General features: G+C 42.2%; 1 protein-coding gene across 4 annotated transcripts in view; it reads left to right on the top strand.

The window, feature by feature from the left end:
• LOC138742327 (C-C motif chemokine 20-like) overlaps positions 1-26541 on the top strand; it is a 107340-nt gene extending 80799 nt beyond the window's left edge. For 2 of the 4 annotated variants that reach the window (XM_069896590.1, XM_069896589.1), the window contains 3 exons: positions 22429-22546; positions 22644-22721; positions 23017-25960. In XM_069896590.1, coding sequence (XP_069752691.1) covers positions 22429-22546; positions 22644-22721; positions 23017-23083 — 263 coding nt within the window. In that variant the 3' untranslated portion in view covers positions 23084-25960. Of the gene's footprint in view, positions 1-20237; positions 20429-22428; positions 22547-22643; positions 22722-23016; positions 25961-26084 lie in introns of those variants that run through there. The other 2 variants (XM_069896591.1, XM_069896588.1) reach the window with 2 other exon arrangements.
• The last annotated feature ends 580 nt before the right edge of the window (positions 26542-27121 follow it).

Below are 27121 nucleotides of genomic sequence, written 5' to 3'. Positions count from 1 at the left end.
ACTAGGTACAAGATGGAAATGGCAGTAGAAATTTGAGTTTCCTACACACATTATATTTGACCATTTGTGATGATTTTCCAGGAATGATGAATTTCTACCATTGTTTCCTACCAAATGCCACAGCATCTCTATAACCCTTACTGAACAAATAAAAGGATCTGATAAGTCCGTTCCCAAAAGACCATTGACTTTGGGGGAACAATGCTGTTTATGCTTTCAAAAGTCAAATACCTTGCTATCTCTTACCACAGATGCGTCTTTCAGTGGGAGCAGTATTAGAAGCAGTCCATGGGCAACTAGAACCTCTGGTGTTTTTTTCTGCCAAGCTGTCACCAACTCAGCAAAGTATAGTACATTTTGTCAAGAACTCTTAGCCATCTATCTTGCAGAGAGCGCCAGGTTCCTAAGCATACCGCGAGTACAAGCACACATCTCTACTTGCCCCAAGAAATTTGGCACTTACACTTCATCTTACAATTTTCATCGGATATCTGGAACATCTGAGGAAAAGCGAATGCCGTGGCTGATGCTCTGTCTAGATCCCTTACATACAACTACTGCCATTGATTTCTTCACCATGGCTCACGCACTTCATGTGAATCTGCTGGGGTAATCTATTGCAGTGCTCCCATTTTGGCCTTGTCTGCATCAGAGAGACTGGATGCAGACTGGGAGATTGCTTAGTTGAGAACATTCGCCCAGTCTGCTGTAATAATGCAAACCTCTCAGTGGCCAACCATTTAAATTCTACATCCCATTTCCATGCTAACATGTCTGTCCATGGTCTCATGCACTGCCAAACCAAGGCCACCTCCTAACAACACCTAATATTCTGCCTGGGCACTCTCCCGCCAGATGGCATTGACAACAACTTCTCCAGTTTCTGTTAGGCCCCAACCCTGTCTCTCTTTTTTCTCCCCTGCCGCTCTGTCTCCTCTCCTCTAGCTCCCCACCACCTTCCCTCTCCATTCAGAGAATTACCCCTTCCCCTATTACTTCACAGCTTTTTTTCTTCTTCCCTTTCAGCCATGTTCACCAACGAACTCATGCCTTTGGCCTATGGTCCTCCCCTGCCCCTTCTTCCCTCCTTCCCTCCCTTTTTGTTCTGGCACCTGCCTGTTTTCTGCTCATATCTTGACGAAGGGCTCAAGGCTGAAACTTTGGTTATATAACTTTGCCTCAATTGACACCATGTCACCTGTCAAGTTTCTCCAGCCGTTTTGTGTATTAAATTTCAGAACATTTTATAGTCTGCTAAAAGAAATTCTGGGAATTCAACTTAGACAAATCTTTGAAACTCAGTGCAAATACAAAAAACCCTTGAAACTAAATTCAAGTAACAATGAACATTTGAAACAAAAGTCAAATAAGTTAGCCTACTCCATAACAGTTATAAAAACTACAATATCTTCCTTGAGCACATTCATGAACAGAAGGAGAGACATGCTGCTGTTTGACCATGGGAAACAGCCGTTTGATTGGCTGTTATTGAAACCATTATTGAACTAATTGGGAGAGTTCCTAAACTTAGCTTGAGCAGATTAGATGAGACTATGAAATATTCTGATTTTCAATGCATTATTGATTGTGTGAATGGAGCGAACAGACCAAATACAGTAAAATCTCTGGTATCCAGAACCTGTGGGGATTACTAACTGCTGGATAAGAGAATTTTCCGGTTGCTTGAAATTGCATGTTGTGTGATTGGCGAACTAATGGCGAGGAGTGCCAATTTTAACTGCCCTATTTTTTCATGGTTTTTTGCCATTTGCTTGAGGCTTCCAGATAACTGGGTTTTATTGTATTATGAAAAAGAGAAACAAGATTTGTATTTGAGATTGTTAACTGGTGTTCAATAATGGTCACCCTTTATACAGCCATTCACTGATGGGCTGCAATTGTACTGAATTTTAACCAGTGGACCAGATGAGACCTGGATACAATATAGGGTTACTTGCTTGGTTATGTGGTTATCACACATCACAAAACTGTTTCAACAGATTAGAATGACATAGATATGAACTTCATATGTTTCTCTTTTCTTTCATGTTGTTTTCCTTGGCTTTGTAACATGGATGTTGATTGCCTTGCCTGTATTCCTGGAATGCGTATAGACAGAGTCTGCACAAAGGTTAATTTTGAGTCTTTCTCAAGTATTGTTGCAGTATTTTCTGTTTCTATTTACCGCAGTTACAGACACTTCTCAGCTTAATGCAACACTTGATAAATTCATTAATTCCATTATTCTGTTTATTATTCCCAATGTTTGAAAGCAACTTTGAAATTTTATCTGTGTTTATGAATACTTGAGGGATTTTAGAATGAGGCATTAAACAAGATGGGTGTCTGTAACAAATGCTTCTGTGGTTTGTTAGTCATTCTAACTTAAAAATTACTTCCGATCTCCCATTAATATTAAAACAAAGCTTGTAGATAATCGTACCCCAATAAGAAATGTTTCATGTCATGGGATGTGCACAACATGTTATAATTAATATTGAAATCCCTGATTGCAAGAATGCAAAATAAAGGAATAGATAGGTTCAAATGATAATTGGGTTTCATTGCTATTTTGAAAAGAAAGATTCAAGAAAATTTGAGAAAAAAAAGACACTTTCCACATTGTTCAAATTTGATAACAAACCTAATTGACACTGTCAATTTTCACAACCTTCCATGAAAGAATTATGTTAACAATGCTGCTTTCATGTTTTACTTTATAAAGAATCACAGAAAAGCCCATGGATTTATTTTAAACATTCCCATTAAGTGAATTTCTGTCCAGGAGAATTCATGACAGCATTTTAGAGTATTAATTTGCTTTAACACCACTCCAGCATTTTTGACAGCAAACACCAAGAATTGCCACTTCCCTCCAATCTCTTCTCCTGGGCCCCTCCCTGTATATTCTACTGGAAGTACATAGAAGGTTTAGACACAAGGGAAATAATGTGTGAGGAAGGGGATTTAATTGTTCATTTAGTGTATGCATATAACTAGCAAGATTCCAGATGCAATTTTCGCCCATATTGAGGCTAATCAATTAAGATGAGTTCAACACATCTGTTGTAGAAGTAAGGGTCCTCCTAGTTTTGAGTGATGTTGAGTAATAAATCAAATACATTAACACATTAATTAATTAACTAAAATGTTAATACATAAATCCAACTTGGTTAATGCTTATGCTTTGACACTTGCAGATAAATAAGGACAGTGAGGGGGGCTCAGGATGTGTGTTGCTGACATCAACAGCCAAGATGAAATTCCACAATCCCTGACCAAAGACAGCGAGAGGCTCAGAATGAGAGTTGCCTGTTAACAGCAGCCTGGTCAATAAATTTCCAACGGTCCCATTTCTCTCTGAAATCATGCGACTTACAAAAATTAGGGGAACTAAAACTTTAAAAATACCTGAGGGGAGAGGGAATGTCTGTGTGATTGGTCCACAATATGGTGCATCATGTCAATGGACATTGCATAGATTAATGCAGATAGCATAATGCTTGCTGCCTAGGAATTACTGTTTTGAGGTTGGTTAATGTCAGATAGCATTGGAGAATTTAAACCCGTCCATTTGCGTGGTCAGGGAGCTCCTCGATCCTCTACAGAGGTGATGGACTTCCCATAGGGCTGTGTATCAAATAAAGGGAAATGGCTAAAAAAAAATCCGAGTCCTTCATTTCTCGGATTGGGACCTCTCCCGAGACCTGGATTGAGGATCGACACCAATCCTCCACATAGTCCCACTTTGGCCTTTGATATCTATAAACATTAAATACCTAAAACCAACTCTGCTTGTGACTCCAGGCATGGTATCTTAACCTCTGCTACAGGAGAGAATGCTGGCAAGAAAGTCTACTGTCATCTACAAATGCAATTGATCACAATATCCACCACGTGAAAGAAAAGAGAGAAAGAATGTAAATTCATCTAAAATACATGACAAAAAATTTATGAAAATGGATTTGTTCAGGCATTTGTGCAGAAAATAAAACATGTTATATTTAATGATTTATGATCCAATATCTCATTACTATTGGTTAATATTTTACTCATACAGTATTTTAAAATATTGTTAAATGAAGAAATTCAGTGTGTTTTTCAGCTTCTTTTATTCCTCTTTTCCAGAAAAACACTGTTGACTTTACCAGCATCATTGTTCTACTGTAGAAAAAAAATCAAAATAATTAAATATTTAACCAAAATTAATTCCCCCTATTATGATCCTCTTCATACTACCAGAGAAAAAATGGTTTGATCTCTTGATTTTGTGAACAAATTGCTGTACATTTCAGTATAAGTCGAGTTGTGAAACCCTAAAAAACTTTTCAAAAAATGGTGGGGGGGAGGGGTGGGGGAGAAGGGGGTCAACTTCAAAGCACCTCCCCATCGCTGGCGCTGCCATTCCCCAAAACCTCCCTACTGCTGGGCGCTGCCGTACCTGCTCCTACCTGGGACACTGAGGTCGACGTTGCCGCTCTTGCCTGGTAGGCCAAGGTTCCTGCTCCAGCCGGGAGCACAATGTCGGTGCTCCAGCTCCGTGAGCGAACATTGCTGCTGCCTGGTAGGCGGAGGTTTTCTTTTACTTACTTAATTTACACCTTTGCTACTTGCAATTGGTGTATTTTTAAAAAAATTAGGGTTGTTCCTGGGAGGCCCGGACAGCCTGAAAAATCGGAGTCGACTTGTATGCTGGTTGACTTATATGCCGAAATATGTGGTAAATTAATTTGTATTAGATGGGTGGTTCTGATATGTTGTAGTGGACAAATTTCATTTCTTAATTACAAATTATTGATAGATCTACAGTAAAACCCCAATAATCTAGTATCCTGTTGTTCAGAAATCCTGCTGGTACAGTGTCCAGATCATTGGGTTTTCTTTCTCACGCTCATTTAAATTCACTGTGACCCCCTTTCACACCTTCCCTTTAAATTTAATGGGGGTTACCATTTCCCAAACTCCCTTTAAATTTACTGAGGGTTCCATTTCCCACACTTCTTTTATATTTTCTCATTCACTTCAAATACACCTTGAGCCTTTTTTAAAATCACCAGATTCAGTGCATAATGTATTATACCACTGTGTAAAATTAAATGTATTGAATTAACGATGTGCTGTGGTGGTGGGTGGAGAAGAATGGTATTAACATCCAGTAGTCTAGAACACAATCTGTGTGCTCCTTTCTCTGTTCCTTGCATTGCTCCCCCACCTGTGTCACCCTGATTTATTCCTCTCCCATCTTATTCCATCTGTCCACCTTCACCCCATTCTTGTTCCGTTTATCTCTTACCTTACTTTTTAGATTCTAGCATCTACAACCTCTTGTTTCTTTTTTTTCCCTTCTTCTTACCTGTCCCCTTTTTTTCCTCTTCCTTATCGGTCGATCCTTTCACAACTGCCACTGACTCCTAGCTCCACCCTTCCCCCACCTGCCTCCATCTGCCCATATTCCCCTCCTCATCTGATTCCACCCATCACCTCCAACCTCATGCCTCACCCCTTCATTGCACTTCTTGAGACTGGCTATCTCCCCTCTATAGTCTCGGTGCAGATGCAAGGTCTCAAACTGAAATGTTAGCTGATCCCTTTGCCTTTACAGATGATGCTTGACCCTCTGAATTGCTCCAGTAGTTAGTTTTTGACTGCAGATTCCAACTTCACCTGGTGCTGTAATAGCATCACGCCAACTGCTAGGCTACTTTATGTCTGTAATCTTTATCATATAGGTATAATTCTGTTCACTAACCACTATGGAAAACCAACAAGGTCGGGTCAGATACAGCAATGAGCTCTCTGAACCCTTCTCCATTAACAATGGTGTGAAGCAAGGCTGCGTTCTCGCACCAACCCTCTTTTCAGTCTTCTTCAGCATGATGCTGAAACAAGCCATGAAAGACCTCAACAATGAAGACACTGTTTACATCCGGTACCGCACGGATGGCAGTCTCTTCAATCTGAGGCGCCTCCAAGCTCACACCAAGACACAAGAGCAACTTGTCCGTGAACTACTCTTTGCAGATGATGCCGCTTTAGTTGCCCATTCAGAGCCAGCTCTTCAGCGCATGACGTCCTGTTTTGCGGAAACTGCCAAAATGTTTGGCCTGGAAGTCAGCCTGAAGAAAACTGAGGTCCTCCATCAGCCAGCTCCCCACCATGACTACCAGCCCCCCCACATCTCCATCGGGCACACAAAACTCAAAACGATCAACCAGTTTACCTATCTCGGCTGCACCATTTCATCGGATGCAAGGATCTACAATGAGATAGACAACAGACTCGTCAAGGCAAATAGTGCCTTTGGAAGACTACACAAAAGAGTCTGGAAAAACAACCAACTGAAAAACCTCACAAAGATTAGCGTATACAGAGCCGTTGTCATACCCATACTCCTGTTCGGCTCCGAATCATGGGTCCTCTACCGGCATCACCTACGGCTCCTAGAACGCTTCCACCAGCATTGTCTCCGCTCCATCCTCAACATTCATTGGAGCGACTTCATCCCTAACATCGAAGTACTCAAGATGGCAGAGGCCGACAGCATTGAATCCACGCTGCTGAAGATCCAACTGTGCTGGGTAGGTCATGTCTCCAGAATGGAGGATCATCGCCTTCCCAAGATCGTGTTATATGGCGAGCTCTCCACTGGCCACCGAGACAGAGGTGCACAAAAGAAGAGGTACAAGGACTGCCTAAAGAAATCTCTTGGTGCCTGCCACATTGACCACCGCCAGTGGGCTGATATCGCCTCCAACCATGCATCTTGGCACCTCACAGTTCGGCGGGCAGCAACCTCCTTTGAAGAAGACCGCAGAGCCCACCTCACTGACAAAAGACAAAGGAGGAAAAACCCAACACCCCACCCCAACCAACCAATTTTCCCTTGCAACCGCTGCAACCGTGTCTGCCTGTCCCGCATTGGACTTGTCAGCCACAAACGAGCCTGCAGCTGACGTGGACATTACCCCTCCATAAATCTTCATCCGCGAAGCCAAGCCAAAGAAGAAGAACCACTATGGAAGCTAAGTAGCAACTGGACACAATTGTGATTAATGGAGCAAGTTAAGGTTTCATTCGTCAGTATTTTTTTCTGCACATCCACTAAAATCCTACTTGTTTTCTCAGCTGTGCAGCTGATGTTTTCTGCTCTTCGAAACACCATCAAAAATAGATCCTTACAGCAAGCTGGCTGTTTTGCCCTCCTCACTTTAGTTTATGGAATGTCCAATCACATCATCAATCACATGGAAACTGCCCTGAATGAGTAAGTGTTGGAAACAAATAATTACTTCATTTTGTCAGTCTTGCACCTACATTTCTAATGCATTCTTTCAGAGAGTTGTTGAAGTTTGCAGATGGTTGCCAACATAGCAGTGAATCCATCGGCAAGTTTTAGCGTGGGGTTTAACAAACTGTTTTTCACAGACATTTTAAAACACAATTTAATTTGTGCAAATTATTCCCATCTAAAAATAAACAATGTGGAATGACTTTCTGTTTCTCTAATATTTAACACAATTAACTACATTAAATAAGTCTCTGTGACATGCTTTTCAATGTCTCCATATGAGATAATGCTTTTTAAATGAAGGCTTATTTATTATAAACTAAAATAGTCTGAGTTTTAGTTCACTTTGGGCATCATGTTTGTCACTGACACTGAGGTCGAAGTTTCTGTTTCTCTGATGTACTGTTGTATGTTCTCTGCTTGCATAGATTAAGACTGCATGCAGTCCTTGTGAATTATGGCATGTTCTTACTTTACAATGGATCCCAGTTTGTGGTGGTACAACACCGGCCTACTGCAGGGGGCATCGTCTGTACCTGCAGGAATGTAAGGGGATAGGACAACACCTGGCTGGCTGCCAATCAGTCGGCCTGAATGGATCAAGCCCCACCTGGTCGGGTGTCAAACACCCTCCGGGATATAAGCCTGTGCCGGCCTCCCGAGGCCTCACACAGAGTTGCTGCAGCCACAGCCAGCCTTGCTCTATGGAAGTCTTTGTGGATTAAAGCCTGTTATACAGTCTTTACCTTGTGTGTGTGTGATTCTGGCTAACAGCGCACCACAATTTAATCCACAAAATTTTCCCACGGCTGCCATGAAAAACTCCTGAGCGCAGGGAGCCTCGAGGTTGACACACGCCACCTGGAAGCCCAGACACGCTTCGAGATCTGGCAGCACACGGTTGAGGGAATCATCAAGGCACATGAGGGTGACATCCTGGACTCCGATCGGAAGAGGTTGGTCCTACTCCGGTCAAAGCTGGGTCCCCGCGCCTTCCAGGTAACCAAAGGCTGCTCCACGTACAAGAGTGCAATGGATACTCTCAAAAACTTGTACAAGACCCCCATGAATGTGGTCTGTGCAAGGAACTTCCTCAACACCCGAACTCAGCAACCCAGGGAGATGGCTGAGTCTTACCTGGGACACTTGCGAGAGTTGGTCCGACCGTGTCTGGCTGAACCCATGGTAGGTGTAGTGGAGGTCAAGAGGCTGATCCGGGTCACCTTCATCTGAGGGCTATGCTCGAGGGCCATCTGGCAGAAGCTGCTGGAAGACAACATCTATGCCCTAACCAGGACTGTGGAAGTGGTCCAAACCCTGGAAACAGCAGTCTTGCACATTGGCCTTCGATTCCAGGTTCCCCTAGGCTCCCTCATGGCCCTCTCACACTGCAGCTGCAACCCCAGGCCAAGCTGGGTAGAAAATCGTCGCTGCGGCAGGCGCCCAGTGGACCTATAAGTACTGTGGGTCCTGGTGTGGGTCAGATCGACAATTGCACCAAAACTGCACAGCTAGGAACCAATATTGTTTCTGATGCGGCAAGAAAGGCCACTTTGCAAAAGTGTGCTTCTCTAAACCTGCTGGCAGCTCAGCGGCCCTCTATGACCTCCCTACCTCCCCTGCAGACCCCCCCATGTGCACGTGCCAGTCGGTGCCATTATCCCTGCGATGACTTCCACCTTCCCCGACTTTGACCACGCAACCTCTGGCCCTACCAGCAACCGTCGCAGCGTGTGCCCCGAGCATCTGCACCAGCCCTCGCCCTCACCGCTCACTGGAAACTGCAGCGACATCACTTCCAGCTCACAGTGTGACATCATGTCCGGCTGATGTAACGACATCACTGGCACTGGCAGTGCCCGACACGGAGGGCCCCCGATGATGTTGAGAATGACGTGGTCAACATGGGCGATGACCACCCCGCCCTACTGATGTTCCCCACGGTTCCGGGTGCCATCAGCTGCCACATGCCATACCCAGCAACTGACGGCAACATGGTCAGCACGGGTGATGACCAGGCCGCTTGACCGATGCTCCCCACGCCACCAGAGGCCATCGGCTACTGCATGCTGCACCTCACGACCAATGTTGATGTGGTCAACACGGGCGATGACCAGGCCGCCCTATTGACGCTCCCCATCCCTCTTGATAGTGATGACTCTGACTCCGAGATGGTCCTGGCCACCACCACCCTGTCCAGGGACATTTTCCACGATTTCGGGCACTCGATGATAGATGTACGAGTCAAAGGGCAGGTAACAAAATGCCTGTTCAACATTGGCAGCACCAAGAGCTTCATTCACCCGAGCGTGGCCACTCCCTAAGGTTAAAGGTCCACCCCACCACCTGCTCGATCGCCCTCGCCACCAAGGATAAGACTGTTGGTACCCTCGGGTGCTGCTCAGTCGATATAATGGTGGGAGGGGAGACTTACACAGGATTCAGACTCCTGGTCATGCCCAAACTCTGCGCACCACTCCTCCTGGGCCTGGATTTCAAGTGCCATCTGCATTGTGTCACCCTTGCCTTCGGGGGGCCCCAACCTCCACTCACATTGCACAGCACGCCAACCTACCAGCCCCAGCCTCCCTGCGGCCTCTCCACACTGCGCATCACCCCACTGGCGCTCTTTCCACATCTTGCGCTAGGCTGCAAGCCGATCGCCACCAGAAGTAGGCGCTATTGCGCTGCAGATAGGGACTTCATCAAGGGGGCGGTGAGGCGACTCCTAGCAGAAGGCGTTATGGAGCCTAGTAACAGCCCTTGGAGAGCCCAAGTCTTGGTGGTCAAAGGAGGAAGTATGCTGAGGACGGTCGTGAATTAAACCCAGACCATTAATCGGTACTCCCAGCTGGATGCTTACCCCCTGCCGAGGTTGCCGACATGGTTAATGAGATAGCCCACTACCAGATTTTCTCTATGATTGACCTGAAGTTGGCATATCACAAATTCCATATCCACCTGAAGGACCAGCCCTACACCGCCTTTGAGGCGGATGGGTGCCTGTATAGTTCCGCTGGGTTCCTTTTGGGGTCACGAATGGGGTCTCCGTCTTCCAGCAGAAGATGGATCGCATGGTAGAACGGCATAAGCTGAAGGTGACATTCGCATATCTGGATAACGTCACTATCTGCGGCCGTGACCTTCAGGACCATGATGCTAACCTGGAAAAATACCTCCAGACGGCTGCAGACCTGAACCTCACTTAGAAAAGGAGAAGTGTGTGTTCAGCACCACCCGCCTCGCCATCCTGCGGTACATCATGGCCCATGGAGTTGTCGGCCCAGATCCGGAAAGGATCCGCCCATTAATGGAGTTACCCCTCCCCCCCACGCTAAAGGCCCTCCGCAGGTGCCTGGGCCTGTTCTCTTATTACTCGCAGTGGGTCCCTCACTTCTCGGGCAAGGTCCGCCCACTGGCCCAAGCCTCAACTTTTTCCCTCCCACCTGAGACGCAGGCAGCCTTCACCCGCATCAGGCATGACATCGCGGACACCATGATGCAGGCTGTGGATGAAGACTTCCCCTTCTCGGTGGAGATTCATGTTTAACACTACCCACAAGAGCAAGATGAAAAATGACAAGATCCTGCGCTAGAGAGTCGAGCTGGCAACCTACAGCTATGACATCCAGTACCACCCCGGGAAGTTTAACGACTCCTCTGATGCCCTCTCTTGCACCTGCGCATCTGTGCATGAAGACAGGTTGCAGGCATTGCATGACCCCCTCTGCCATCCGGACGTCACCCAGTTGTACTATTTCGTTAAGTCCCGAAATCTGCCATACATCATCAGGGACATCAGGGACCATGACCAAGGCATATTGGGTCTGTGCAGAGTGTAAACCCCGCTTCTTCCGCCACCCCCCCACCCCCAGGCCCAGGTTGTAAAGGCTACTCGGCCTTTCGAGCATCTTGGCATGGACTTCAAAGGGCCCCTGCCTTCCATGAACCGAAACGTCTACTTCCTCACGGTAGTGGATGAGTACCCATGCTTCCCTTTCGCCATCCCTTGTCCGGACACCTCCACAGCCACCGTCATCACGGTCTTGGGGCAGATTTTCACCATGTTTGGCTACCATGCCTTCATCAACAGCGACCGGGTGTCTAGTTTCATGAGGAACGAGCTGCGCCAGCACCTGACGGTGAGGGGCATCATGTCCAGTCGCATGACAAGCTGTATCCGAAGAGGCAACGGGCAAGTGGAATGCGAGGATGGGGTGGTCTGGAAGGCAGTCCTCCTGGCTCTCAGGTCGAAAGGGTGGGCCGTTGAGTTCTGGCAGGACGCCCTGCCCGAGGCGCTCCAAGTCATTTGGTCACTGCTGTGCACTGCTACCAACGAGACCCCTCTCGAACACCTGTTCTCATTCCCCAGGAGGTCGGCGACTGGAATGTCACTCCCAGCATGGCTCATGTCCCCAGGACCAGTGCTTCTGCATAAGCATGTACAGACACACAAGGCCGAAGCCCTGGTCGAGCAGGTTTTCCTCCTTCATGCAAACCATAACTATGCTTTCGTTAGGTTCAGCAGTGGCAGGAAGGACACCATCTCAACCAGGGACCTGGCACCAGCAGGAACATCCACCACACCACGCAACCCTCCAACCCAGGATGACGCTGACTGAGCATACATCCCCGTCATCAGGCAGCTATGGTGCACGCAGGGCCTCCTTGACCACTAGGGGCCCACTTCAGCCTTAGGAGATGAACCCGCCCCCCACCCATCCAATATGACCCGCATACGTCGACCCCTGGCCACCCCTCCACACACACCCCTGCCGCCAGCCCCCCCACTTCCCCTCTGACCAGTGACCAGGAGCCAGTCCTACTGCGGTCACAGAGACCCCGGTGGCTGCCGAATCGTCTCAACCTGTAAATATTGTATGTACATAGTGGATGTGATTTCTTGTTACTGCCCCTCCCGGGACAATTTTAAAGAAGGGAGTGAATGTGGTGATGCACCACTGGCCTAATGCAGGGGGCAACATCTGTACCTGCAGGGGAGTAAGGGGACAGGACAACACCTGGCCGGCTGCCAATCAGTCGGCCTGAATGGATCAAGCCCCATCCGGTCGGGTGTCAATCACCCTCCGGGATATTAGCCTGCGCCAGCCTCCCGAGGCCTCACTCAGCGTTGCTGCAGTCACAGTCATCCTGGCTCTGTGGAAGTCTTTGTGGATTAAAGGAGTCTTTACCTTGTGTGTATCTGATTCTGTCTAACAGCGCACCACACAGTTAGAAGATTACACCCAAGATTGATCACAAATCACTTAATGATATGCAATACAAGTATTAGATGCTGAAAAATTTGGAACATTAAAATCTTTTCATGCAGCACATTAAGAAATGAAAGGAAACTTCAAATACAATAAAAAGTGATCATGTTAAAATAATAACTATTTTAAAACAACAGAGAAGAACACAAGCCTACAAGAAAATAGGGAAAAGAGTAGGTGACCAGGTCCCTCAAACCTATCCCAAAATTTAATCTGTCCACCCTGGTCTCAACTATGCCCTTCCCCATATCCTTCGATTCCTTGATCTTTCAAATGTTGATTTATCTCATATGGCGAGCTCTCCACTGGCCACCGAGACAGGTGCACCAAAGAAGAGGTTCAAGGACTGCCTAAAGAAATCTCTTGGTGCCTGCCACATTGACCACCGCCAGTGGGCTGATATCGCCTCAAACCGTGCATCTTGGCGCCTCACAGTTCGGCGGGTAGCAACCTCCTTTGAAGAAGACCGCAGAGCCCACCTCACTGACAAAAGACAAAGGAGGAAAAACCCAACACCCAACCCCAACCAACCAATTTTCCCTTGCAACCACTGCAACTGTGTCTGCCTGTCCCGCATCAGACTTGTCAGTTAATAACGAGCCTGCAGCAGACATGGACATACTCCTCCATAAATCTTTGTCTGCGAAGCCAAGCCAAAGAAAAAAAATATATATATTTAATATTCTGGCATCCAGACAAATTCCAGAGATTCATGGGCTGATGAAGAGAAAAAAACAATCTCTAGCCTCTTATTTTGCAACCATGTCCCCTTGTGTGTAACTCTCTACGAGTGAAAACATCTCACATTTATCCTTTCATACATGATAAGTTTCAACAAGGTCACCCATCATTCTTCTAAATTACAAGGAATAGAGACCCAAACTGTCTAACCATTCTTGATAGGACAATCATCTCACAATAAGATGCTGGAACTCCACCCTGAGTCATTTTACCCTCTAACAGCTTCTTTCAGCAAATAGATAACACAGGTCAATTTGTTTTACTTTTTTGCAATTAAGGTAAAGCTAATCTGACCTAAATGTATGACTGCAAAAATAAACAGGATTTTGTTCCAGACTTTAATAGACAAGCATACCTTGAAGTATTGGAATGTAATTCAAAACCAGGAATATATAATTGTTATAAATGCTGGATTTAATCCAATCTAAAATGTTATAAACAAGCTTTGTTAAGCAGTGAGCTGCAACTAGTCTGAATAACTCCAAGACATAATAGTCTATTGGTCAACCGAGGTAGTTAGAGAGGCAATTCTTAAAGTTTCTTCCTTTCCATTTTTATTCAGAATTTGTTTAGTTCACCCAAAAGGTCATGCAATGTTTTGCTAAGAGGACAAAAAGATGAAGATGATATTGAGCCTGAATTGTGCCATGACAAAATGGAAACTGTCAACTGGCCCAATTAGTTATATTCTTTATTACTTCTATCTTTTTTTTTTCATCATATAACTTTATTTCTTGCTTTAAACTGCAAAACTTGTGCGGTGCCATCCAGCTATATTTCAACATTGTACTCAGTAGAGTAAATCTGAAAATTGTTATTCATGAACAGGAAGACTTTCTACCATTTATTCATTTGAAGAGTATGTGACTGCACACTGTAGATTTGGAGGTTAACACATCCTACTCATTAATGTTCAGAGGTTAACCAGCTCCAACTCGTGAAACCAACAGCTGGCCAGTAAGTAATTGGGCGAAAACTCTTAATTCTTTACAAACTAAAATTTGCTTCACCTAATTAAATCATCAGGATATATAATTAGAATATTGATTAAAAGGAACTGCAGTAAAAACTGAAAATGCTGAGCCAGAATTATTTTCAACCCGAAATCTCTTTCCTCAGATGCAGCCTGACCTGCTGAATGTTTCCAGCATTTTCTGCTTTTATTTTAGATTTTCAGCATTTTTTTTTTAAATTTTCAGTTCTGAATGTATGTTATCCCATCAATTTTTACAGTTTATAACCTGTGGTTATAAATTATTTGCTGGCACAAACTTACATCAACATTCCAAAATGAGATAACCTAATTCAACTTGGGCCACCGATTACATCAGCCATATTTACCTCTGTTCTGCTTCTTGACTGTGTCCCAGTTAATCTTGTTCATCTTTTGGAGTATTCAAAAGAGATTTAAAAAAAAAATGAGTTAAATGGGTTAATGAGTTCTAAATATTTTGTAATTCTTGCAAAGTGAACAAGTGTGCACAGTTTTTAATTCAAAGCCAACATGATGAAGAAAATTGTCTCTGAATCAAATGTTATTCAGTGGTATTCAGACCTGGTGAAGTTTTCAATCTGATGGTAAATCATTCTCTTAACATTTAGTTTAGTCTCTGACTATTGCCTACAATCTCTTTTGTTTCCTTCTATTTTCCAAAAATTAATGCAGTGCACTCATCTTTCATTTTTAGTCCCTGCTGCTCAATTATATCAATACTTTTCTCCTGTGCTCACATTTTTGTTGCAATTATGATGAATGTATCATGCATTCCGTATCTACCTTGAAATTGCAAAGGTTGGCACAGTTAGCGCAGCGGTTAGCGTAACACTGTTACTGTGCCAGTGATCGGGACCATGGTTCGAATCTCGTGCTGTCTTTAAGGAGTTTGTACTTTCTCCCTGTGTCTGCGTGGGTTTCATCCAGGTGCTCTAGTTTCCTCCCACCATTGGGATTGTAGGTCAATTGGGTGTAACTGGGTGGCATGGGCACGTGGGCTGAAAGGGCCTGAACCCATGCTGTATGTCTACATTTAAATTTAAAACATGATATCCCATGGTCTTCAAATCTTCCCTTACAGTATCAATCTGTAAGTTTGTAAAAGCTAACTGGTTTCTCTGGACACTTCCCTCCTATTTTCAGTCCTCTTTCAACTTGAAGGCATTCTTATAAAGTCCTTAGTTTTCATTTTGGCTTCTCAAAAGTATTAACATGAGGAAACTCATTGTGGAAGATTTCTCTCTCTCTGTTATTTTGAATAAGAATGTGTAAATGTTATCATTTGGGAAGACTCCAGTTTAAATATTGAAACTTTTGTTCTTATCGAGGGGATCTCATTGAAAACGCAATTTTGTAATAGTAGTTAAACAGCCATTCATCAACAAATGCTTCATCGATGGTATTCACAAAATCTAAATTTCCCCCTTCCTTTTCGAGGATGGGGGTGGATCACTCATGTTTCCGACGTGCAATGGAAATTCTTCAGAGAATAGATTTATTGGTTCGGGTTTGAAAGCGATGTTACTCATTTCTTAAGTTTTTATTTCAGTCAGTAAATGTTCTTTATGAAAGAGTGAAATGTTAAGCTGGTGGATGGAGTCTAATGACTCAGAGTGCCATTAAGTTTGTGACCTAAATAAAATATTAAATTAATTTGGATAGTTGATTGTTAGTTCATAATGTTTCACATCATTCTTGCTTTAATAGAATCAGAATTTATGGTCATAAGCATGTCACAAAATTCATTAATATTTTACAATACTGGCAAAACTCTGACCATCCTCAATCTGACTATTCCCAGTGATGTAGGCTGTGGCTCACCAGGTGGTGTTTGCTACACTCTCATGCCACACACCAGTGCCCTGGTCCCCATGCTAACCATCTACTCACCACTATCCCAGTTCTCACCTTCTGCTCACCAGCATCCAAGTTTTCTTGCTCGTCTTCCACTTACTGGGCTCTGTCCCCATGCTCCTCTTCAGGTCACAATTACCACACTTCCTTTTTAAACTGACGGAACTCTGGGTTGCCTGCATTTGTTTGAAACTTACTCAGGCTCAGTTTCCTGTGCTCCCTTTTAACATACTAAGTTCATTGAAAAAATTTTATATAATATTGAGTAAAATGCAGGAGGGCTTGTTACAGTTTGTCACTACCAATGCCCATTATATTTTGTCTCTTTCTGCAAGGGAAGCGGAATTTGTAAGCATCTTTATGATATATTTGCAGTGATTGACAAGCCAGGCGTGTGTCCAAGTTTAAGATGTATTTTCAAATTCAAGTTTATTGTCATTTGAATGAACATATATGCCGGGCCGGCTGAGTGCGGCGCTCTGATCCCCGGGATTCGGGACTCTGAGAACCCTCCACACCTCCGGCGTCTTCATTTTCACCTTCAGTGTGCATGCGCTATACTGGCGCGGCAGCCAGCGGGCCAACTCTAATATATATTTAATATGATCTTGCGGGCCAAATATAATTATATCCCGCGGGCCAGAATTTGACATGTGTGATTTAGAATGATGAAATCTTGATGTTTCTATGAGTGTAAAGCTAAAAATCATTTAGCACACACCATTGATATCCTAAGAGATTCAGTTAAAGTGATAAAAGATTGAATTGGAAGATTTTTCAAGATGTCTTAAAGGGAAAGAGGAAGTGGGAAGGTGGGAAGATTTATTAAGGGCATATAATTGAACAATCTCAACAATTGTGATGGAAGAAAAACATCATGCTCGATGTATTCTGATAAAGCATCTTTCCATTTCCCTTTGTCGACGCATCTAAAAGGATTCCTGACCCTTGTAGGCAAGTCAAGGAGTTAATGACTTCAAAATTATTGAGAGGTGGCTGAACTCTAATTTCTGATTGAATGTGAACACCAAGTCAACTATTTATCTGCAACATATTTATTTAGGCCATGATGTCAGAGTTCAGGGGAGGGAAAATAAGATTTGTGCAATGCTAGTATTTTATGCAGACCCCAGTGCATGGAGGGGAGAGGATTGGAGGGGTATGGACCAGGTGTTGGTCAGTGGGACTAGGAGGGTGGGGATTTGTTCCGGCATGGACTAGTAGGGCCAAACTGGCCTGTTCTGTGCTGTAAGTGGTTATATGGTTATATGATTATAGAAACAATTGACCACTTGGCATGTTGTTGAGCTAAAGGCTACACCACATGACCACAAAGCATCATTCTGTCCTTGTAATCAACTAAACAACAAGCAGACGTGCACATATGCATAAAATAACAAGCAATGAACAAGTTACTGATCAAGAAAAAATCATAAAGGGTACCTTATTTTTTAATCTCGAGAAATCCATTGGCAAAATATGAATGATATGAAAGCATAAAATATTTAAAATCTTATGATGCTTCAGTATCAGCTAAAAATTTCACTGAAATGACAAAGTAAGCAAAATAAAACCAGTATCATTAATCCTGAACATTATTGCAAAGAATTAAATTGGAAACTTCAGCATGTTAATGTGCTTTAGCTATCCATAGACTGATAGTTGTAGATACAGAATATGGAGCTGAAGTGTTGAAGTGATCCAGATTAGTTTTGGTTAATGCTTTTGAAATGTGGTTTTAACGTATTTAATCCAATCTAGCAATCATGGACATGTAGGGATAATTGCAAAAATTCTGTAACGATTATCTTCCTGCCAAAATTGTTTACTCTTCCAGGATCATCTTCAATTTATAGGAAAACCTATATCTTCTTTTCACCTCTTTTTAATTAAATCATATTTTCCCCTCTTCCTCCCCTTAATCTAACTTCTTGGGTATCCCTAAGTTTAATGGTTCCACCTGCAGAAAGCATGAGGTGCTTTACAAAACTGAAATGTTAGCCTGCACTCTCACTGTTGAGAGTTAATTAAATTATAGTCACGCGTCACTTAACGTCCACAATACGTTCTGTGTAATAGGATGTTATTCAATTTGCATGTTGTGTGAACACCTTATTATGGTAACATAGGCATTTATTATGACTATCAAGATGAATGTATTATAGGTTATATATGTACTGTCTCATTATACACCTGGCAGTGCAATTGCTTTGTATACAAGACAGTGAGATACACCTGTTGTCTGGGGGAAGCCACTACATCCCATTCTCTGATCTGGATTTCTGAACTCTATTATATCCTATGGGACCAAGGGCGTATCTGCAGCCGGACGTTGCCCAGATGGACGGTACGCGGTGCATGACTGTATCTTTATATCCAGCCTTGACAAAGATTATGAGGTCAAGGTTGATCTGGCTGACAAAAGAGTTTCATGAAAAGAAGACCGCACAGGAGCTCCACTGATCAGGTTGGAGCCAGCATCATTAAGGAACCGCTTGCTGGCGGGGGGGGGAGGGAAATTTCCTCAAGGTAAAGTGGATAATGAGAGAGTAGAGTTGACTTGAGCCTCCAGGGAAATTCTATACCATTGGATTTGTGTTCATGTTAAGAATAACAAGTATTATAATGCAAAATAAATAGATTGGACTATACCAAAATAGTCGCATGTTCATCAGTTTGATTTGCACACTTATTTGATTTAATGCATAGAGACACTATAAACTATTGCAGGAATACAGTACTTAATTGTTAGAGCAGTGACACAGCTATTAGAGCTGCTGCCTCACAGAGAGGTACGATACATAGAGACACAGTACACAGAAGCACAATGCATGGAGACCCTATACACTCTTGCAGGAATAGTTCATTGTTTGCATAGTGACATGGCTATTAGAGTTGCTGCCTCACAGTTCCAGGACCCAGGTTCAATCCTGACTTCCACTGCTCTCAGTTTGGAGTTTGGCTGTTCTCCCTGTTCTGGCTGCTCCTGCTTCCTCCCACATCATGGAAACATGCATTTGATGGCTTATTTGGGCTTTGACAACTGCCCCCTATTGTGTAGCTTACCCTTAGAAATAGGGGTGAAGGTGGTAATGACAGAAGATAAGGTTGGGGTCAATGGATGATTGCTACTCAGCATTGTTTCAGTGGGCTGAAAGTTCTGTTTCAGTGTTTTATGCACCTACAATTAAGTTTGATGGCAATTCACCTATTAATTCTGCACTCCTTGGATCGTCTTTCATTTGTGTGATTCGCACAAGACATTTAAAATGCCACATTTTCTATCCGTGCCGTAACTTTGCCAACCAAGAAAATGATCTGATGCTGTTGTTCATGCAGGGGAATGATTGTAACATCTGTGATACACTATGTAAAACTCACAAGTAGTTTTAAATACAGATTGTACATTTTTAGAATTTCTCAACATTAGTACCAACTTATTAACATTACACAGCATTCAAATTGAATTTATATGTTACATGTATGCCTGTATAACATATTGGATGGGTCAGGGCATGGACCTGTCAAAGAACCCGATTCCTCTGCCTAAGTAATTCAGTGGTCAGGAGAAGCTGTGCTTTGGTCACTGTTGTGTTTATGTCCATTGAAACAGAGATTAATATTCTGTCTCTACAGCTGAAACAGTATCTCTGATTCTCTCTTCACTGATGCCATTCGGTCATTTTTGGGCTTCTAACATCTATTTTTTACATTGCCTCAAGAGATGTAATGGCCAGGGAGGATGATAATTTCTTAGGCTTTTAATTTACGGTGGTAAATTCACAAAGTATCAGAGAAATTCTCAGCTCCACAAAACCTTGAAAAAGGGCCTAATGTTCATTTTAACATGGAGTACTTTTATCATTTGAATTCATACCACTTGAAATCAATAAATTACAAAAACATTCCACATTCTACAAATAGCACAGCCTCAAAAGAAGCCTGAACAGGTGTAAAAGAAGACTTCTGGAGCTCCTTGGTGGGAATTTCCCTGCCGATTTGTGACACAAGTTCAAAATAAGGGAAATAGGAAATCAGAACTTTAAAGGTTTGCTTCCGTCACAGGCAAGTTGTTTGTTGTGGTAAATGCAAGAATGAACAAACAGTGAAGGTCCTTACAAAAGAAATAGCGTGTTGCAGTTGAAATCACTCATTATCTTGAGTAGGTCAACCAAAGGGGAAAACGGAGCAAAAAAAGAATGGGCCACAATTCATTAAATGCTAGTTTGATGTCACTGGTGATCTTGAACCTGCTCTGCATTTCTGGATCATATACAGGTTAGTTCTGCATCCCTTTTTTCTCATTGTATGTTAATGATCATTTCAATACAAAACATTAGCATGCTAAGCTGGAAAAATTGGTTCAGAAAATTTTCTTTAGGTAGATTGAATAATGAGCATTTTAAACTTAAAATGCAATGCTCTGCAAAATATCATTGTGCCAGGTAATAAGATCTTCTTGAAGACTTAATGAATGCACGCAAAGTTTTTTTTTTGCCTCACATTTCCCTTTGCCAGTTTCTCCTTTCATTGCACTTTCATTGCACTTGTGGCAAATCAGTACACAGCACAAAAAGGGTATGTCTATGGACCTCTAAATGTCTCCTCTGTCGACTTAAGTAAATGTTCAGCCAAAGTATAAAATGGTAGAGTGATCGTCCTTGTTCTCATCCACCTCTATATTTTCCCTCCTGCGGAGGTTGTCTTAGCTGATTTGTGGTTTGGATCTCTTGAACAGGCATCTCAACTAATTATTTTCTTGTCTCCAAACTGAAAGAACTTGGAAATAATTTTCTTATGCCTGATCAGGATCAATTAAGTTAGTGCAGGACATGAAAGCAATAATACCTTCTTGAATCATGAGGGCAGTGGCTTCCACCTCACTTGTTTATATATTTCAACTTGAGTTTGTACATGAATAGATACACAGGTGCAGTTTATGGTCTTGTCTTGATTTTAAAGAGGACTACATTCAGTGTTTGAGGAAGAATATGAATTAGAAGCTCAAATACTGCTCCAGAAATAAGGTCTAAGAAATCGTAACTCTCGAACCTCTTTTGGTTTAAATTGAGCGATTTCATTGTAAATAAATCTGAGAAAGTGACACCTAAGATCAGTTAAATGGCATTGCAATTAAGGACCATTTGAAAATGTTTTTGCAATCAGAGGTCTCTACAGTGATGGACGCTTGAATAATCCTTACAGGTCCAAATCAAATTAGTTCAAGCCAATTAAGAATTAATCTTTACTGCACAAACCTGGTGAACACATAATTAGAGTTCTGTGTATTCATTTAGCCTACTCACCTAGGAATGCCCATATTTTTGCAAAGATACAGTATATACAGTGGACAAATTCATAAAATGTAGGAAATGAAGTATTTTAAGAGGTTGATCAGACAAGGCTGACAATCCCCATCTTAAGTTAATTTCATTTAAACCTATGAATTTCTTCACCTTCTTGGCTTGGGTGATAGTGGGAGAATGATTTCTGGAATGGATCTCTCGAGTAGGCATCACAACTAATTATTTTCTTGTCTCCACTCTGAAAGAACTTGCAAGTTATTTTTTCAAGGTACTGACCAGGGTTGATTAAGTTAGTGCAAGACATGAAAGCAATGATACCTTCTCGAATCATGAGGCCAATGGTTTCCATCTCAGTTGTTATGTATTTCAAGATGAGTTTGTACATGAATAGACATGTGACTTCACTGCCTTGTGATTTTAGGACTATGGGCTAGTCTCAGAAAAAGGATTAGCTACTTAACACAGAGATGAAGAGAGATTTCTTCAGATAAATATTCAAGCCTCTCTGCCCAGAGAGAAATTAATTGATACTTGAACTCAAAAGGCATAGTAAGAGTGTAGGGAAGTTAAAGCTTCAGCCTTGTATATGTTGGCTGCTGGGATTCAAAAAACTAAATGCACTGCTCCTCCTTATACTTTCATTATTATGTCTGGCTCTCATAGACACCAGAAGAAAGGTAAAATAAAAATGTTGAAAAAAATCTCTGTTCTTAATCTGTATGCTTCCAGTAGGATTTTCACTGCTGTGTCTACGTTCAATTTAACAAGTAAAATATGTATTTCGGAATATGATAGATTTCATCAAAGAATATACACCAACCATGGATCATTGCTCAGCTGAGTGGGAGAAAGGGATCTGAAGAAGACAATGGCCTGAGGAGAAAGCAGCTTGGTGGATTATACTTGGTCTCAGCACTAGTCTGCTTCTTTCTAACCAGCTTCTAACACCTTTACAAATTATTTTTTTTCCAGTAAGTTTATCTGGGCAAGCCTGTTGCCTCAAATATTCCAAGTCATCGCTGCCATTTGTACGTATTGCTGGCTATGTGGAACAGAGATCCAATGAAGTTTGTGACATTGATGCTATTTTGTGAGTAGGATTGGGTCTGAAAAAGACAAATTACTTCTGAAATCATTTCAGCTGAGGTCGTGAAGAAATTAACTTTTTCCATCACTTATCTTCATAGACTGTACACAGTGAAACGTCGTTGGGTTTGTGCAAATCCAAAGGATAAGTGGGTCAAACGGGCTTTGCGCTACTTAAGGTAAGGACACAATCTTCACATTTGAAAGTACTATGTACATTTATTAGATCGGCATACCTTATGTTTACTGTAAAATTTTAATGATCCAACTCGTAATAACATATAGCCTGGGTACAAGATCACGTTAGATATATTCACATATATTACCATTTATTTAAATTATCTATTGATCAGTATATAAATATGATCTAAACACCTTTAAGGCATTTTAATCTCTACACTGGTGACAAAGAAGAAAAAATGGGGCAATAATATTTTTCAGGATCTGTAATTGGAAATTTTCTTTGATTTGCAGCAAGAAGTTGGAGAAAATATCAACAAAATCTGAAGCTTATCAACCAAAACAAGGAAAAATAAACTAATATTTTTATATTATTTCCCAAGATGCTTTCTTAGTTCCTTTTTATTGCAAAATATGAAACCCTAGAATAGATTATGGTATTAACTGCTGAATGTATTATGTTAAAACTACAACGACTTTCTTGACGCAATGTCTCACGATAAAGTGAACCTACATTTTGGATCATTTTTAGGCCCTTAATTCCAAAGCATGTCTCGTGGCAACAGCAATTTGAGATAATTTAAGGTTAATTGAGGAGTGGATAGCAACAGATGATAAGTACTAGTGTCTGCAGCCTGGGAGTTTACAACAAAGAGAGATGTCAACAACTGGAAGCACATGAGGACAACTTAGCAAACCATTGTTTCATGTCATCATAAACTATAGGTTATATAAAACTGCTGTCCAAGCCACAAAAATCCATGTTTATCTAAAACCCCTGCATTTGGTAATTTATAAAGCCCTATCCCAGTTTAGAAATTCTCATTATAAGATAGAATACTTGTGGGTTGAGTTAAGGAATGGTAAAGGTAAAATGAATGTAATGGCAGTTATATACAGGCCTCTACACAGTGGTCAAGATGTGTACTACAAAATACAACAGGAATTAAAAAAGGCATGTCAGAAGGGCAATGTTACTATACTGTTACTATATAACCATTGTATATGTGCAGGTGGAGTATTGTCTTTTCATTTAATCCAAATTGCACATCTGCCTATCAATGAGTTGGAGTCAAAACCGAATTTTGAATGATAACATGAAAGTAGATTGGGAAAGCCAGGTTGGTACGGGATCCCAGGAGCAAGTGTTTGTGGAAAGCCTCTGGGATGGCTTCTTGGAGCAACTTGCTGATGAGCTGTTTTGGATTGGGTTCTATTACATGAACCAGAAGTGATTGGAGAGCTTTAGGCAAAGGGAGTGTCAGGAGGAAGTGATCACAATATGACTGAGTTGAAATGGAGAGGCTAAAGTCCAATGTGTTGTTATTTCAGTGAAGTAAAGGAAATTCCAGTCGCATGAGAGATGGTGATGAGAGACTAGCTAAAGTCGACTGGAAACCACACTACTAGGGAAGACATCAGATCAACAATGGCTGGAGTTTCTGCAAAAAAAATGAGGAAAGTGAAGGATGGGTATATAGCAAAAGGAAATAAAATTATGAATGGAAAAATGACAATTATGGCTGATGAGGGAATTTAAAGCCAAAATAAAACAGAAGAGAGGCCATACAAGGAAGTAAAAATAAATGTGAGGATAGAGGACAGAGAAACTTTAAAAGGCAACTAAAAGGATGATTAGGAAAAGAGAAAATTTGAAATAATATCAAAGAGAATATTAAAAGCTTTTTTCAGTATTTAAAAAGAGAGACAAGAGTAGACATAGGACTGTTAGAAAATTATGCTGGAGAGATTGTAATGGGAGATGGCAGAGGAACTGAATGAGTATTTTGGATTAGTCTTTACGGTAGAAGTCATTAATAGCTTACAAGACTTTCAAGAATCTCTTGGAAGTGAAGTGAGTGCTGTCAAAATCATGAGAGAGAAGGTACTTGGTGAAGCTAAATGGTCTAAAGCAGTTCTTTTTAAACTGCCCCCCCTAAACTCACATTCTCCCTTAAGCAACTTCTATGCCATGGGTGCTCTGTGATTAGTAAGGGATTGCTTAAGGTGGTATGTGGATGGAAAGAAAAAGTTTGAAAAACACTATTTTAATCATACCTACCTAACTCATTATGTGCCCGGTTTCATAACTCCAAATGAAATGGGCCAATGACAATTTTTCTCAAGCAAATTATTTCAGTAACACTTGGGTCTAAAGCAGTGGTTCTCAGCCTTCCCTTCACACTCACATACCACCTTAAGCAATCCTTTACCAATCACAGAGCACTTATGGCATAGGGATTGCTTAAAGTAGTATGTGAGTTTAGGGGGACAGTTGGAAAACAACTGGATAAATCTCCTGGACCAGATGGAATGCACCCTTGAGTTCTGAAGGAGATTGCTGCAACGATTGCAGAGGCATGAAATAAAATTATGGATGGAATAGATAAGATAGAAGCAGTGAGGTTGTTCGACTGGCAGGTGATACTAGAACTCAAAGACATATGTCAAGATTCGGGGGAATATATTTAAGACAAAGATGAGGAAGAACTGTTTCGCCTAGAGAGAAGTGACTTGGTGAAATCTCTGCTCAATCTCTGCCTCATTTAAATGTATTTAAGAAACAGATAGATTTTTGAATAATAGGGGAATTACAGGGAAGTGTGCAAGTACAGGGTGGGCAAGTTTTGCAGAGTCCACGGCCATATCAGCAATGATCATATTGAATGGTGAAACAGGATTGATTGGCCAGATGGCTTCCTCCTGCTCCTATTTATTATATTATCTTGTCTGATGTGCAACGCACAGGCAACAAAAGGGATGATCCATGCAGTTAATGTCAGGCTGAGGATTCTCCATCAGAACTGATTTAATAATTTGTGTGGCACTACAATCATGGATAAATGGAGAAGACAATGAATAGGTCTGGTAACAGTAGTGAGCATCCATTGAGGCCAGTAGTCCATGAACAATGTTACAATATATATCCTCGCTCCACCATTACCATAGAGGCCAGTAGACCATGAACAATGTTACAATATATAGGGTCTGGCCTAGTATATCCTCGCTCCACCATTACTATTTAGCCCAGGGATTATCCCTGGTTTAATGAGGAAGGCACAAGGACATGTTAAATCTTCAACCTGAACAGTTAATTTTCTTTCTCTTCCTGTAAGTACTGTCTGACCACTGAGTGTTTCTAGCATTTTCTGTTCTCCAATCAATTGGGGTTGAGGCTTCTATGATTTGTAATTTTTTTTTAACTATATATCTTGTGTAATAAAAAGACATAAGATGACCTCAGGATTTGGTTATTTCTGTGTGCTTGTGAATAGAAATATATTCAGACTTTCATGATTTTTGGCCTCTGGTCAAATAGGGACAAGGAAACTCTTCTGATCACCATCTCTGTCATCTCTCAGCTGAGGAATCACAGTTCCCCTGTTGGACAGCACTTGGAAAAAGCACTGAACGTAGCGAGGGAACTGACTGCCCTCTGGGTGAGACCTTCAATGTTCGTCACCAAGAATGGTTCGATTGAACCATCACAGGCCAACTGAAGGACATGCTGCCAGAATGAGCCAAAATAAAGGGAAAAGCTACGATGTTTTCTTCAGCAGCAATGTTAAAAATAACTGCCACCCAGTTCATCTACAGACAGACCCATTACTCAAAGGACTCTCTTCGTTGTCTTTGGCAATGTATTCATGCTAAATGGGAGACAGAAAAGAGATGTGACAGCTAAAATCTGAAATCAATATGATGTTGTTGCCCGTCAACAACAACAGAAATGTACACCAGTGATGCACTATCAATAACTCAAAAGACTGGAGTTACAGAACAACAGGCTTTTATTTACAATAAACTTGAAGGGCATCCCATGCTGTGAACCAAGCTTTCTGGGGAGGAGTTATGGTGTTGGAGTTTTTATACAGGGTTAAGAGGGAGGAGCTAAGGGTAGAGTTACTTCAGGGGGCAGAGTCAGATAAATGTGTGCAACAGTTCACCACATTCACACCTTGTTTTTTTTTTAATCCTGCGGGGTGAAGTGGCGCATAAGTCTTTACAGATTAAGTCTGTCTGTTGGGCTGGTCTTTTGTTGTGATCATTGGACAGTCAATTGCTGGGCTGTAGCTGGGGCTGTTGTTGAGTCCTGGAGCCTCCAGTGCTGTGTGGATGTGCTGGGGGCAGGATGGTTCGATGAGAGTGATTGGGATTGGACTAGGGTGCCATGGGATGTTGTGAGTGTCCATGTAAGGGGAGGGTGCTGTTTGGTGGCTATGCTCCTCGGTTGCTCCCACACACATGAAGTCCTTGATGGAAACACTTTCCTCGCGGCCATCCGGGTAAGCTACCTGTGTGTATTGGGGATTTCCATGGAGGAGCTGGATTCTTTCGACCAGTTGGTCAGTTTCATTGCCCCTCACGCTTCTCTAGCAGGACTGGCCCTGGGGACGTC

The sequence above is a fragment of the Narcine bancroftii genome, chromosome 9 (assembly GCF_036971445.1).
Source record: "Narcine bancroftii isolate sNarBan1 chromosome 9, sNarBan1.hap1, whole genome shotgun sequence".
Lineage (NCBI taxonomy): Eukaryota > Metazoa > Chordata > Chondrichthyes > Torpediniformes > Narcinidae > Narcine > Narcine bancroftii.
This window is presented reverse-complemented; position numbering and strand designations above follow the sequence as displayed.